This window comes from Marmota marmota, unplaced genomic scaffold (assembly GCF_001458135.2).
Source record: "Marmota marmota marmota unplaced genomic scaffold, marMar, whole genome shotgun sequence".
In the NCBI taxonomy this organism is placed as follows: Eukaryota; Metazoa; Chordata; class Mammalia; order Rodentia; family Sciuridae; genus Marmota; species Marmota marmota.
The window spans coordinates 812,690-828,207 of record NW_026000185.1 but is presented as its reverse complement, the minus strand read 5'-3'; the positions used below and the strand labels follow the sequence as shown (position 1 = coordinate 828,207).

Here is a 15,518-nt window from a genome sequence, read left to right as displayed (position 1 = left end):
TGTGACTAAGAGCCCTCCACTGCTGGTCAGGATTGAGAGAGAAGGATAAACTTTACCCTCCTGTATGACACAACTCCAGAAATGTTCCATGTCCATGAAACAATGGTTTGTGAGGTCCTGGACATGGAGCCACAAGGGAAAGTGACCTGGGAGGTGAGTCCTGTGACTGCCCCAGTGGACGGCCTGGAGAAGGCATCCAGGCTGAGACACGGGAAGACCAGCAGCATCCACTGATGTCCTCAGGAGACGGAGCTCAGGAGAAGGAGCTGGGAAGGTGGTGCTTCCACATGGCCAGAGTGTGGGCGGAGCATGCGCCTGGGGTTCTGCCCAGGGTGCCCTCAGGCTTCCGCGGAGCACTGAGCAGAGCACAGGAGTGAGCACACACTCACCTGAAAGGACTCAAGGGAGAGAATCCTCTGAAAGGACTCCTGGTGCCATCCCCAGAGCTCACACGGTTCCAGGCAGTGCCTGATCCCACAGTAGTTTGGATCTACCACAGTAGAAAATCTCATAGTTTATTTTGCATCAAGTCAGATACCTAGATGGATTTTGCCTCAATATTAGGGCCAAATTAGCTCTAGTCTTACGCTACTCTGATCCCATATAACACAGCTTAAAAGTCAGTCCCAAGACAGGTGCCGTGGGACATGCTTGTAATCTCAGCAGCATGGGAGGCTGAGACAGGAGGATCACTGAGTTCAAAGCCAGCCTCAGCCACAGTGAGGCACTAAGCAGCTCAGTGAGACCCCGTCTCTAAATAAAATACAAAATAGGGCTGGGATGTGGCTCAGTGGTCAAGTGTCCCTGAGTTCAATCCCTACCCCCAACCCCCTCAAAACTCAGTTCCAAAAAGTTTTTTTAAATAATAAAGTTTTGGGGCTGGGGCTGGGGCTGAGTGGCAGAGTGCTTGCCTCCCTTGTGTGAGGCACTGGGTTTGATCTTCAGCACCTTAAAAATAAATAAATAAAATAAAGATATTGTGTCCATCTACAACTTCAAAAAATATTTTTTAAAAATAAAGTTTCCAAGTAAATTATCTGAGTCTTAGAAAATGATCAAAAAATTTGTTAAAGTACAAAATTTTTCAGTACTCAAAAAGGTCAAATTCACAATGTCTGGCATCCAATAAAAAAAATTCAGCAAGCATGCAGAGAAGCAGGAAAAAGTAACCCATAATGAGGGTTCAATCGAAACCAAAGCAGAATAACACCTATAGTAGAAATAGTAGGCAAGGGCACTTTAAAAGTTGTCATAACTCAAGAAGTTAGAGGAAAGAGTGACACACTAAGGCAAGACGTGGAGGATATTTTTGCTGGGTCCCAAGGAAGTTCTCCTAAACTTAAATTTTGTTCCCACTGCCAAATTTCCTTATCATAGATAGGGGAACATCTCCACCTGGTGGTCAAATTGAGGAACTCCCAGCACCTTCTGCAAGTCTCTAATGAGTAGTTGACCACTTGCACCTGTTTAAAATGCCCCTGTCCTGCTGAATCGGCAGCTAATTAAAAAAAAAAAAAAATCTTTTTTTTTTTTTTTTTTGNCACCTGTTTAAAATGCCCCTGTCCTGCTGAATCGGCAGCTAATTAAAAAAAAAAAAGTCAATTTTTTTTTTTTGAATTTTTAACCAAGCTGACCTCAGTTCTAGTCTTGTTCCTTTCCAATAATCTACTGTGTGATTGGCACAACTTTCTTCGCCTTGGCCTCAGTTTCTGGTCTGTACCTTTCTAACCCACAACCCTAAATTTATTTAGACACAATGTGTGTTAGGTCCATACTCTCGGGATGCTGTGCAGGTGTTAATTAACCCCTGGAAACCACCTGAAACAAATGCTGTTATTATCCCTGTTTTACAGAGGAGCAGAATGAGAGCAAGACGAAGTAGCTTGCCCCATGCCACTCAGCTCATGAGAGGTGAGGTCAAATCTGCACACCTTTGTGTCTCGGTAAACCCCTGTGTAGTCTACCCTATTCTGTCCCGTTGCTGCCCAGACCCCACTTCCTGTCTGAGGTGGTGCAGGGCCGGGGCACAGGCATATGTATTCTGAGAACTCCCCCGGAGATGGTAATGAGCGGCTGGGCTGAGACGGTGTACACAGGTGTTCTAAAAGTGCACATTGAAGCTTTAATAATTTCAGAAGTATAAACATATTTAACAAGAGTTTGCTTTTAGAGTACTTTTAGGTGTGTGGAAAAACCGAGCCCCTTCCATTTCCCTGTCACTAGCGTCCTACATTAGTGTGGCTCATTTGCCCCCCTGGGTGAACCCACTGGGCACACTCTTACCTACTGATGAGCATGGTTTACATTAGGGGCTGCTCTTGGTGTTGTAGTCTGTGGGATCTGACAAATGTAGAAGACATGTGTCCCCCACAGGGTCAAGCACAGTGATTTCACTGTCCTAAAAATCCCCTGTGCTCCCCCACTCACCCCCACCCCACCCCGACTCCTAGCAACCACGTTTTACTCTCTATCATTTTCTAACTTATTTAAAATCATTTTTCAATTTAAGTCTTTCACATGTCGTTTGTAAACTTAGAACAATGAAGATACATTTGTTGTTTCAGTCTTATTCACCATCTTACAGTGATTAGGAGAGATGAGGCTGCACACCTGAGAAATCTTTCAGGAAAGAGGTTTACTTAAGCTGTGATGTTCCAGAGGGGCTCATCTCTGAACCCTGAATCTGTTAATTCTTTCAGATGTATGCTCATGGGGTGGGTGTACGACAGTGGGTGGGCACAGAACAGTTACTCTTTGTCCCATATTTTAGGTCTGACAGAGGTTTCATACGTTTTTACCATGGAAAAAGAGACGGCGACTTTTGCACAGCAAACTCCCCTGAGACAGTCTATCATGACTTTTGTCTGCAAATCTGGCATTTACCAAAAAAAAAGAAGAAGAAAAAAGAAAAGAAACAACAAATCACAATGCTCTCTGCAGAAATCCTGCTGACATTCTTTGTGAAGATCTTGCTGACAAGAAGTTTAATTATGGTTCCTGGAGAAGCTTGATTATGGTAAAGGTCTTTGGGAGACTACTTCAAAACCAAAGGGACTGAAATTCATAAAATAATTTAAATTTAGTGTTTCAAATTCATGAACCTAAGTAAGTGTAAAGGAAATTTGCACGAAATTCCAAGTGCTGGTTTTTGTGTTCCTAGCAGTCATACTTTGGAAGTTATCAGGATAGAAAAGTATGCCCAGGCTTTTGGAACACACTGTATTCAGGAAAAGGGAAAGCAGTCGATTGCACAGGCCAGGAACGGCGCGCATGAGGAGAGGCTGCTGAGACCTGTGTCACGGAGGACTGGACAATGCTGGATGAGCGACACCCGCCCGGGTTGGACACTCCTGGCAGACAGGCCCGCATGAGCAACAGACAGGAATGACTAGAGGCCTGGGAAGGCCGGCGGTCCAGCGGGCGGGGCTCAGTGTTCACCCGGCCTGTGAGAGACGTGAAGCTGGAATGACTCATGAAGACCACTGAACGTCGTGATGGAAAGCAGACTCTTTCCTGGGGCCATGGGAGCCATCGAAGGTCAGTGGGCAAGAGAATGGGGCTGGTTTGTGTGGGACAGGATGGAAGATGGGTGGCCAAGACAAGGCGTGGGGAACCACGGGCGATTCACATGCCACCCCTATCTGGGGCTCCTCTGACCCGGCTTGTGAAACTGCACTTCCTGAGCCTCTGGGGTGTGCTCGTGGGGCTGACTCTGGCTAATACACCGTGAGCGGCTAGGCACTGTTTCTGGGTGGCGCCTGAAAGAACCAGTCAGACCTTCCAGACAACTCCCTGCTCAAGGGAGCCACATGAGCCAGCCCTGAAACCAGAAGGTCCGTGAGAAATAAGGAGCAATTTGGTTTAAACCACTCACGTCTCGTTGACTTGTTACCAAACAGGTGGTAGCTGATACAGGGGAAATGGAGAAATTAAGGCCAACGGATACCAGGTTTGTGGCTTGAGCTCTTAGCACAGGGAGTGCCGTTTGCGTGGATAAGAAATCAGAAGCAGGAACTGACTGAGAAGTTGAGGACACTGGATATGCTTGTGGGAAAACCATGTAACAAGACCCAACAGTGTGGGCCAGGACAGTCGGCTCTGAAGTGCAGAGGAGGGAGGTAGAGACGAGGAATGGATCACGTTGGACGACAGATGACAAGAGTGACTAGAAATGACCCACAGCAGAGCCTTGGGGGCACTGCTTTGAGTGGCCCTTGAACCTGAGTAAATGTGATCACTATTCAGTGAGTCACGGCCGAATCCCTGGGCCAGCCCTTCTCACTCGGGAGGTGGGGGGTTCTGTTTGCCTCGCTTCTGCCCTTCTGCTCCCCTCAACAAGGGTGGAAAACTCCATCCCCAGTGGGACAGGGGTTTGGCTGGGGAGAGGGAAGACCTGCAGCAAGGCTGAGGTGCATTTCCTCTTGTGCTTTTCGGGGTGGGAATACTCAACCATTTTTCCAGCCTGGGGGGGGAGGAGTGAGGAGCAAGGGACAGACTGGAAAACCTCAGGCGTTTCTTCCCTGTCACTGTGCACAGTCCCACTGAGTGGGAGGGCCCCTGCCATGGAAGCACAGAGAGAGATGGAAGGTGGTGTCTCTGCGGGAAACAGCTGGGGGAACCTGCTGGGAAATGTCTTGAGGGCATCAGGAAGAACCTAAATAGGCCATCTCTGGCAGAAGGAAAAAGATCCTGTGGTCAGAATTCCAGAGGGCAGTGTGACCCTCGGTAGGCCTCTCAACCTCTCCAAGCCTTTCTTCCTAAGCACGCGGCCTGCACTCGGGGCCCTGTGTTAAGTGCCCAGGCCCTGTATGAAGCTTCCTGGAATCCAGGCTCTGCAAGCCCAGAGCAGTTCTGTGTCACCAGCAAAATGGAGCTAACAGTCCTGACCTGCCAGGAGAATCGCCTCTGCCCTCCAGGCTCACTGACGCTGTTGGCTCCACTGGAAACACACCTGCCACCCTCCCCCAACCTGTCCCTGCTGGTGTCTTCAGGCTCTTAGATGATGTGGCTCCGCCCCCGTCACCCTAGTCCTCTTCTGTCACACCCCTAATCATACTGTAATGACGCGATTAATTATCTGTTGTCCCAACGAGATGACAGGGGCCGAGTCCTCCGGAAGCACAGACCAACCATGCAGGCTCTGGAGGCAGACAGTGGGGGCTCTTCTCCCTGAGCCCCTCTCTCCCACTACCACTCATGGGACATCAGGAAAGTAGCTCTAACTGTCTTAAACCTCAGTTTCCTCTTCCCAAAATGGAGTCGGGGACCCTGCAGATAGGATTATTGAAATGAATGCATTAGGTAATTCACATTCAAAACATACCCACAATAGCTGGCAAATACTGTGTTCAAAAAAAAAGGCGGGTTACAATTTTGGTGGTGATAGGTGACATTGCTATTTGACAAATTTGACAAATTGCTATTCTTAGTGCCCAGGGCTGGTGAAGTTTGTGCCAAACCTGCAAGTAATGATCCTCCAACAGCCACAGGCACACAGAGATCTGTTTCCAAACACTGCCTTCCACTGAGAGCAACCAGGCGCCCTGGGAAAATAACTGCAGCGAGAGCCGCGGGAGAGCCCGGGATACTGCCTGTCAGAAAGCAAGCACAGACTCCCAGAGGTTGGGTCAGCGACGGAAGGACAGGGGGTGGGCTCAAAAAGGCTTCACTGGACCAATATGCTGTATTGGGGGAAGGGTTGGTGATCGTCCCTAGTTAAGTCTTTAGGAACACAAAGTTCTTCTTTAAAAGGAATGCCAGTCAATAACCATACAGATAATAAGAGGACTGGGGAAAATCACAACTTGCAAAGACCAACATAACTGAGCAGGCGATGATGCTAAATGCAGGGAGAGGATAATCAGACCATCTCAGAGCACAACCCCGAGTCCTTATTACATCCGGTTCCGTTTACTGCAGAAATTGGGCAGCACCTCCTTGTACCACGTGACCACGCTCCACGTGACCAACGACGGAACAAAGCATATGCACCAAGTGTACGATTGCAAGCACACAACGTGCGGTTGTTGACTGAATCCAGGATGCGAGGGTCAAAGGAGCTTCTTTGGAACAATCGAGGAAACCTGCCTATATTAACCACATCGACCTCTTGGGTGTGAAAACAGTACTGAGGTCAGGTTACGGCAAAGCCTTGGTTCTCAGGACACCTGTCGAAGTGACGACGACTGGCTCCGCAGCTGTTCTGGACCACGCAGAAAAAAGAGCCCCGCCCGGCACAGAGTTCGCGCATGCGCAGAGTCCTCTTATTTCGGAGACTTATTTAGCGGGGTTGGAGGGTCAGATTGGGCCCGCGAGGCGGAAATGCCTGTCGCGGGTTCCGGTGAGCGCGTCGACACCAGCGGCAGAATGGAGGAGGTGCCTCACGGTCAGCTCGCGGAGGGGGCGTGGGTGGTGGGGCTGAAGGGTCGCGAGCCGCTCTAACTGTAATCTTGTCTCCGCTCAGACTGTCCCGGGGCTGACAGTACCCAGGCGGGCCGGGGGGCCTCCTGTCAGGGATGTCCCAACCAGCGGCTGTGTGCTTCTGGAGCCGGCGCCGCTCCGGATCCGGGTGAGCGGGGGCAGGGCCTGAACGGGAAGTGAAAGGCGCAGGCCCGGAAGAGGCGGGGCTTGGGAGAGGAATGGGGGCGGTGCTAGGGGCGGGACCTGAGGCCGGAACGTCAGCTGCGGGGGTAGGCCGTACTGTGTACGCATTGAGAGGGCGGGGCTGAGGATCTACGGAGCGGGGGAGCGGCCTCGTGTGAGGGGCGGGCTTTAGGAATGAGGGCGGAGCCTTTAAATGGCAAGTCGGGGGCGGGGGAGAAGGGGCGGAGATGGGGAGGAACCTGGAAGATCAGTGACAGGCGCGGAATCAAAAAGGACATTAGGAAGGGGCGGAGTCCGCGGGCGGTGGAGCGGGGTAAAAACCAGGAGGGGTGGGGCCAGAGGCTTGAGTGACCGTAGGGACCGCGGAGCGGATAGGGACTTAAATCCTGGCTCAACAGCCAGGCACAATTTTGTTCCTTTGAAGACTGTCTCCCATTCATTCAGCAGGACTGTATGTAACCACCTCCTAGGCACACTGCTCTGTGCTGGGGGACAGCTGACGTGGTCGCTGCCCTAAGTGGGGCTTAGCTTAATGAGGGAGAGAAGCAGGTGAGCGAGCCAGCACATCACCAAGTACCGGGAAGGACAGATCCCCAGGTGGGAGGACTCTAGAACTACTTAGAGAGCTCTTGAGATGCAGGAGGCTGGGAAAAGAATCTTGAAGGAGTTCAGAGACACTGGGCGGATTCTGGGGTCCACTGCAAACACCTTGAGCAAAAGCCTCAGCCTCTCAGGGCGTCCCGAGCCTCGTCAAAAATGGAGAAGCAGTTGTCTCGCAGTGTCACTTTAAGAATGTGAAACAAGATGAAGCGTTGAAAGCGCAGTAGGTGACAGTTGTCCATTACAGGAGCTCATTACAGGCCCACTGCCTGTCAGGGTTTCTGGGCCCCAGCCTGGTGACATTTGGAGCCTGATTGCTCTTTGTTTTGGGGAGCTGTTCTGTGCTATAGGCATTTAGAAGTGCCCCTGGCTTCTACCCACTAGATGCCAGTCACACCCCATCTTTGTAACATCCCAAAATGTCTCCAGACATTGCCAGATGTCCCCTGGGGAATTTCGTCCCAGGCTGTGAACCTTTGTGATCTGCAAAGTTCTATCCTGGGAATACAGCAGTGAAGACTTCAATCACCCCACCCTCATCGCGCTCCCTTTCTAGGGGGGAGGCAGACATGTAAGCCAAGAAGACAATTTCAGGTGTGACAATAGCCTCATTTTCTCTGTAGCTCTTCCCACTACCATTGGTGAAGTGGAGTCTCACACAGGATCTTTGAAACAGCCCCAAGGACTTAGTTCCCTCTAGCCCTTTGGAAGTGTGACACTCAGGACTGAGGCAGGGACTTTGTCACCTGAACTGCTTTTTTTTCCCCTCTAGCCATAGAGGAAATCAAAGAGAAAATGAAGACCGTGAAACACAAGATCTTGATATTGTCTGGAAAAGGTGGCGTTGGGAAGAGCACTTTCAGCGCCCACCTTGCCCACGGCCTGGCAGAGGACGAAAACACACAGGTAGGACCTGGGAAAACCCGGAGAGGGCTCCTTCTGTCTGAGGGCTCCTGATGGAGTCCTTAGACAAAGTGGGACTTGGCACCGTCCCTGCAGAGAGAAAGGGAACTGCCCAGTCGTTAGCTGAAGCATGGTGCTGGGTTCTGTGACCAAGAAAGGGAAAAGGGGTGGCAGGTGGACGTTTTGCTGTGTGCTGAGCATCTGTTCCGTTACGTCAGACCTCTTTTTGTTCCTTATTAACCTCTTTTGGGCTTTCTTTAAGCCAAGAACCTGCAAACAGTAATCAGCTAAATCTAGACCATCTCCTGGGAGCTGAGGGTGGCGTTACATTTTTAAATGGTTACTTTTAAACCATGACTAAGTACCTCCACATTATCCCTGGTTGCCCATAAAGCATAAAACGTTTTCTTCTTGGCCCTTGAGAAGACATTTGCTGACCCTCGTCCTAGGTCATTCATTTCTTCTTGAGTAGTGTGCTCGCATGAGCTTGAAAGCCCAGATTACCCAGGCTGCTGTCCATGTGTCCACTCTACTGAAGCGTCGTGGGTGGCCAGCCCCACATCTGAGCTCCGTCCACACTCCTGCTGTGCCTCCGGCTGGTTACCAGGCTCTCCCTGCCTCCGTTTTCTCATCCATCAAGTGGGACCTGGAGGACTGAGCGGGCTGGGGCGGGTGAAGCGCTAGCACAGTGCCAGCAGCAGGCTCTCGGGACTCTCCACCATCTGCTGTCCCTGCACACCATGACTGCCGTGTGGAGCACGGTGGCACGTTCTGCTTCAGCTGTGCTGCAGCCCACCCCAGGCACAGTGCAGAGGGCAAAATGTCCTTGTGGATTTCATTGTTGGAGTAGGCAGCAGTCTCTGGCCACCTGAGGGTCAGATTTGCCCCATGGAGTGGTCAGGAAATCTGCTTTCTCAGATCAACCATATTATCCAGAGTAATCCTGGCTTTTAGAAGCTTTTAGGAATATTCTTAAACAGCCTCCCGAGACGCACTTTGCCCTGGCCCAGTAGTCAGCAGTGGCGTCACCCCTCCCACATGGTTCTGCTGAAGCGTTTGTGGCGCATACACCTAGACTCTGCAGTGCTCCAAGGGAAATGCCACCCGGTGTGGAAAGCACTGGGCAGCGGGTTTCTTTATGCACAGGTGGTTTAAAAGAAGCACGTGGAAAGTGCTGTTCCTGCACAGACCCACTCCCACAGCACAGAGTGGGCACTGTGTTGGCTCATGGCACACGCTGGAGAGGCCTTGTTGAGTGTGGATGGGAGCATAGACTTCTCCCGGCCCTCAGTCCTTCCGTCCACCAGGAGGGTAGCACACCCTGTCCCTCGTCACCCGCCATCTGGTGGGAGCTCAACACTCACTGTGCAAGGCCATCCTGTTGTCTCATCTGGAAAGGGGCTGGCATCAGGAGACAGCAGTGGGGGAGACATCCTGACCAGTCGCAGCAGCCCAGGGCGTGTGTGAGTCATGGAGGCAGGAGGAGTAGGGGGCCTCAGCTGTCCTCACACAGAGGACATCATCCAGAAGGTGGGCTGTGTCATTGAGGTCAGTGCCGGGTGCTTGGGGCCTGAAGTATCTGCCCACCACCCCAAGCCGTGTAGGCTCAGAGCCCGTGGGGCCTAGTGGCCCTGGGCACTCATTTCACAGCGCAGAGGTCCAGGCAGAGGAGCAGCAACAGTGTGAGGGGACACTGCCCTGCAAGGCCCAGAGTTTGCCCTTCTCAGGGGGAGTTCAGGAGCTGGGCAAAGGGAAGCTTTGGATCCCAGCAGCCCCACGGAACTGCAGCCAGTGCCCTCCCTGACCCTCCACTCCCGAGGCTGGCCGCAGGGTCCTGGCGAGGACGAGTGCGGGCATCTTCCCTTACCAGGGCTCCCAGGCTCCCCTAAGCAGAACACCATGGTTACTGGACAGCGACATCTTCCACAACTCACCTGAGGGGCTTCACCTGGGATCTGGGCACAGGAACTTGTCCGCAGCCTTTGGGTGCCCCACAGGTGACTTGCATCCATGCATTGTTTTACTCCGTCCCCACCCTTGGTTGTGGGGGAAACCGATCAAGTTGCTCCTGGGGGAATGGCGTGGAGCTGGGTTGTCCAGCCGGACCCCAGGCACCACGTGAAGGGGCAGAGGGAGAGCAGCCTGGCTCCGGCCACCTTGGAGCCCGCTGCACTGTCGGGCTGGCCCAGCAGGGGGCGCAGGAGGCATGGCGAGCTCCAGGTGGAGCTTCCCGGCCGGGGTTGCCTGGTGGCACCGGTTGGGTTTGTTGAGAGAATGGAGGAGGGGAGCCACAGAGTCACCCAGAGATGCCACACTTTGGATCCGAGACACTCAGCTTTCAAGGTGACTCTCAGCCCTGCCTTTCACAAGGTTCTTATTTATAGACAGGGGAGACGGGTGTTGGGGGTGTCATCAGAGACTGCCGCTGAGTCACCTGCAGAGCTTTGCTAGTTTCTTTCTTACAGTGAATCTCTTTTTGGAAAACTTGTTGACCGTCACGTCACCAGGGCAAGTGTCTTGGTCAGAGCTCAGCTGCAAGCTCTGCACTGCCCTCCTCTCCAGACCCCTGGGTCAGGGGAAGAACTGAGGACTTTGACTGTGTCCCAGCGCATTCCTGGCACACTGAACAAGTCGCTGGGCTGCTCTGAACCTTGGTTTCGTCTTCTGTAAGGCAGAGGTGACGATACCCACGTCCTAGGGCTGCGTAAGCCGTGACGGAACCTGGTTCTCCAATGGACCTGCTGCCCTGTGCACAAGATCACCCCAAAGGAAGTTGGCCAGGCTGAGGTGGGGGCAGGTGGGGACAGGCTTGATGAACTCTGCTCCGGGAGTTTTGAACTCTGCCTTGGTGGCCTGGAAGGTCAGCCTTACCACTCTCCCTCGCGGGAATCTGCCTGCTCCCAGTCTGACCCCGTCCCTCTCTGTCTGCTGTCCCCTGCCCCAGGCCTGGAGGGGTGTGTTCCCAGGTGGTGCCCACTGCTCTCTTGTCCCCAGGTTGCTCTTCTGGACATCGATATCTGTGGGCCGTCGATTCCCAAGATAATGGGCCTGGAAGGAGAACAGGTAACACTGCATTTTGCAGCTGTGCGGCCCAGACAGTCGGCCCCAAAGTGTAAGATGCGGCAAACTCAGGTCGGTGTGCCGTCGTCCACTCGCCTGCTTACCAGAAGCGGTGGACTTGGGGGTGGGATCGTCTCTGAAGCCCACCCCGCTGCTCAAGAAGCGCCGCTTAGAGGGAAGGAAGCCGCCCGCACAGGGCAGACGGGAGGTGCAGGAGCTCCCCACCCGGACGCCAGGCCAGCTCGCCTGTCTGCCCCGGAAGCCAGGGAGTCTTCCTCCCTTGTGGTCTGCCCTGGGAACTGAGGCAGGGGAGTGACACGGGTGGGGCAGGGCCATGTCTCCGCAGGGGCCAGCCCTCCCTGGAGGATGCCCCCAGGGCGGTGCACGGAAGTGGGGCTGGGGGCTGGGCACTGTGCCCGGAGTCCGTGGTGCAGGAGGCAGGTAAAGCCTCGTGGGGGGGCAGGTGGCAGAGGCAGAGCAAGAGGCTGTCCTGAGAGGGGTCGGGCCGGGTGGTCAGTGAGGCTGGCCTTGGGCAGCCAGCCGGTGGGCGGGAGCTGAGAAGAGCGCCCTGGGCCGATGGAGCCAGTGTCCTCCATGTCCCTGGGGCTGGAGGGTCACCTGAGGCAGGGGGCGTCAGCCCTGGAGGCAGCCCTGAGGCCACAGGCCTGCATCTGGGGCTGGGGGAGGGAGGCAGAGGCTGGCTGTGGTTGAGGTGAAGCAGCAGGATCCGCATGCCCTCCACCAGCCGCCGCGGGAGCCACAGTGTGCAGGCCACACCCGGGGCATGACGGCGCGCTGCCCGAGCTCACCCGGGCTTAGAGACCAGAAATTCAACCAGGCGCAGCAGCCGCACCGTGTCCCCGCTACGCAGAAGGTGGAATTCAGGAGGAGCCCTGACCCCGAGATGCAGGGCCAGCTTGGGCAACAGGGCGAGAGGCCATCTCAATGATGAGGGCGACGCACAGTAGGCGGTCGCTGCTTCCTCTCTCTTGGCCACGCTTATCCCCTTTCTTAAGACCAACCACTTAGCACATGACCGTAGCTAGTAGTGAACGGGGTTTTAAGTAGGACTCCAGTCAGTCTCACAGGAGCACTTATTGTATGATGCTGTTTGTGAGAAGCAAACGGAACAGGAGAATCTGCCCACAGAAAGCAGATGAGGGGTCTCACAGGCTGGGGACATCATGGGGACTGCGAGTGACAGTTAAGGAGTGCAAGTTTCTTTGAGTCTTGCCAGTGTCCTGAATGGCACTGTGGCGAGTCATACCGCTCTGCAGATAATCAGAAAGCCACCGGCTGCGCACGCTCAGTGGTGAGTTGTGGTGTGTGCATCACGTCTCAGTAAAGCCGTTCAGTCAAGGAAAACAGACCTTGCATCTGAGCTCTGGCCCTGGGAGCAGCGGGAGCAACCTCAAGCCCCTGACAGGACAGGTTTGGAACCAACCGTACCGCAGCCCCCTGACCGCTGGGCTTTGGCGGAAGCAGCCTGCTGCTCCACGGTCAGCTGCATTTCCCACCCCTTCCCCATCTCGCTCTTTAAAAAAAGTTCAGACGCAAAGTTAAATTTGAACCTGAGTAATTTTGGTTCTGACTAAAGACTGGGGCAGTTTCACAACCACCCAGCTCTGGAGCAGAGGGCATGGACTGGGCTGTACCTCCACCCCGCCCCGCCCAGCTGTGCACCCCATCACGAAATTAGTGCCGCTCCTCACGGCGGTGGCTTGTGTGTCGTGAGTCTGTCTTTGCTTGGTTTGTCTGAGTGCGCAGTGTGACCAGCGTACGTGACTTCCCACACTCACCGCGCCCGTGTTCACACAGGTCCACCAGAGCGGCTCGGGCTGGTCTCCCGTGGTGAGTTTCCCTTCTCTCCCTGGGAAGGTGCTGCGCGGGGCAGGTGTGCACGTGGACGGGCAGTGGGTTGGCCACCATTTTCTCAGCCACCTGTCCGTCACGGATGCCTCCAGAGGCGCTCTCCCAGGCACGGGAGGGGCACGGAGACCGGGAGGGGCAGACCTGTCTGTACAGGGTGGGTAAAGGTGTCCTCTGTGACCTCGTTCCCTGTGCCATGGCCCAGATGCTAAGGTGACTGGGTGACCCTGGCCGTGTTCCAGTAACACTGGGCTGCGTCTGGCCCCAGGGGCCACCGTTGCCGGCCCTGATCAGGACAGCTGAGGTGACCACAGGTGTTTGCTTGAGCTTGATTGACGGTCCCCCAGCCAGGCCACACGGTGCCCTCTCAGGTCCCCTTGGTGTGTCCACCTTGTATTAAAACGTGGTCTCAGGACGCAGAGCGAGTGTGCTCCTAGGGCAGGGCTGCCTCTTGCCCAGGCCCAGGCGGGACCCAGGGAGGTGGCCAGCCTGTTGCTTTGGTAAAGCGTGTCTTGCCCTCGTCTCCCGCCCCCTCTGCAGTATGTGGAAGACAACCTGGGGGTGATGTCGGTGGGCTTCCTGCTCAGCAGCCCTGACGACGCCGTCATCTGGAGGGGACCAAAGAAAAACGGTTTGCCACCCTGCTGTCCCTGTCCTCGCGTTCTTGGCCTCACATCCACCCTGTGCAGAGCAGCAGTCACCTGCTGGGCTTGGGGGGGGTTGGCTGGTGTCCGGGGCTGGGAGGAGCCCAGGGCCCCCTGGTGCCAGGCAGGCGCTCACCCGAGCTGCCCCCGCCCGCGGCGCCCCTGTCAGCTCTGGTGCCTCGCGTGTTCCATGGTTGAAGAGAGCAGGAAACGCCAGCTTCCGTTATGTCACTTTTAACAGCTGGTGTGAGTTTTTCTCTCCTCCATCTAGAATGTCCTGGATTCTTTTTTGGGGGTGCTGGGGGTTGAACCCGGGCCTTGCGCAGGCGAGGCGAGTCCTGAGCTTCACCCAGCCTAACTTCTGCTGTGGTTTTGTAGTGGTTGGTTTGTGTCAGAGAGAGAGGTGTGTGAGGAGGGAGTCCCACCAGGTTGATGGGTCCCGAGACAGAAGGTTGTGGCATGACACTGCGATCAAGAGCGGGCACCTCGGCGGGCACTGCGGGCACTGGCCAGATGAGTTCCTCGGGGCAGGGTGGACAGGGTTCTACCTGTAGCCCGGCCTCTACCCGTGGTGTAGACATGGCAACCAGATATGTTTTCAGACCTTGGCACGTGCCCCCTGGGGACAGTGCCACCCCAGGTGGGAGCCGTGCGTGGAGCACACGCCAAGCTCGCGTGCAGACCACAGCTGCTCTGCAGGGCCTTGCGGCCGGCAAGGGAGGGAGGCCGAGCTTGGGCTCCTTTGCAGGCATGATCAAGCAGTTCCTCCGTGACGTGGACTGGGGAGACGTGGACTACCTCTTGGTGGATACCCCACCGGGGACCTCTGATGAGCACCTGTCCGTCGTCCAGTATCTGGCCGCCACGCACATCGACGGGGCTGTGATCGTCACCACTCCTCAGGTGAGTGGCTGCTGGTGGAGCCAGAGGGCGTTCCTCGTGCTCCCGTGGTCCCCGGCCCGCCTGGCAGGACCTGCAGAAGCTCACGCTCAGAGCTCCCGGGGCTGCGGGGCCCAGCGGCTGGGCTGAGCTCGCAGGAGCCCTGGGTTCATCCCAGCACCCAGAAAAGCAGTGACAGAGGCAGCTGCGCCCACTGCGCGGATCATCCCAGGAGAGCGGCAGCCAGCAGGTGCCAGCCCTTCCCCGAAATCACAGGGCCGCAGCACGTTCAGACCAGGGGCACCACTTCCCCAGTCCCTCCCATCCAGCACTGCTGCGGGAGACAGCTGTTTAGGTGGCACTCTTGACAAAGGAACAGGTGTATCTCTAGTATAGGACACCGAGCCACGGAGGTACGAGGAGATGGGAACTGGGGAACAGAAGCCACGGAGCGGCCACTGTAGACAGGGAGGCGCCGGAGAGCTCGTGGGTGGCCCTAGAATGACGATGGATGGGACAAACAAGGAGGGGCTGGATGATGTTTGTGCACAATGAAGTGGCACCAGGATGAGCACCCGCCGTGCAGTGTCTGAGGTGACCCAGGAGGCCACAGTCTGCCTGTCCATGTTGCCCATGAAGTTGTCCATGGTGGTGGGGACCAGCACACTACCCCAGACCCCGGGCCCCAGCTGGGCCACAGTGCTGGCATTGCCATGGAGGAGGGAAGGTGGCCAGGTGGCACGAGGAGGGGGCGCGGAGGAGAGGGGCGCGGAGGAGGGGGGCACGGAGGAGGGGGGCACGGAGCAGGGGCCGTGGAGGAGAGAGACACGGAGGAGGCGGGCACGGAGGAGGCGGGCACGGAGGAGGGGCCGTGGAGGAGAGAGACACGGAGGAGGCGGGCACAGGAGGAGGCGGGCACGGAGGAGGGGCACACGAGAGGAGGAGGGGCGGCCGAGGAGG

General features: G+C 55.4%; 1 protein-coding gene across 2 annotated transcripts in view; it reads left to right on the top strand.

The window, feature by feature from the left end:
- The first annotated feature begins 5,888 nt into the window (after window positions 1-5,888).
- The window catches only part of Nubp1 (NUBP iron-sulfur cluster assembly factor 1, cytosolic), a 15,069-nt gene continuing 5,439 nt past the window's right edge, over window positions 5,889-15,518 (top strand). Inside the window, exons 1-7 of one of the 2 annotated variants that reach the window (XM_015490723.2) lie at window positions 5,889-6,375; window positions 6,464-6,568; window positions 7,976-8,109; window positions 11,101-11,169; window positions 12,985-13,017; window positions 13,576-13,666; window positions 14,428-14,582. In XM_015490723.2, coding sequence (XP_015346209.1) covers window positions 7,999-8,109; window positions 11,101-11,169; window positions 12,985-13,017; window positions 13,576-13,666; window positions 14,428-14,582 — 459 coding nt within the window. In that variant the 5' untranslated portion in view covers window positions 5,889-6,375; window positions 6,464-6,568; window positions 7,976-7,998. Of the gene's footprint in view, window positions 6,386-6,463; window positions 6,569-7,975; window positions 8,110-11,100; window positions 11,170-12,984; window positions 13,018-13,575; window positions 13,667-14,427; window positions 14,583-15,518 lie in introns of both variants that reach the window. The other variant, XM_015490722.2, reaches the window with a different exon arrangement.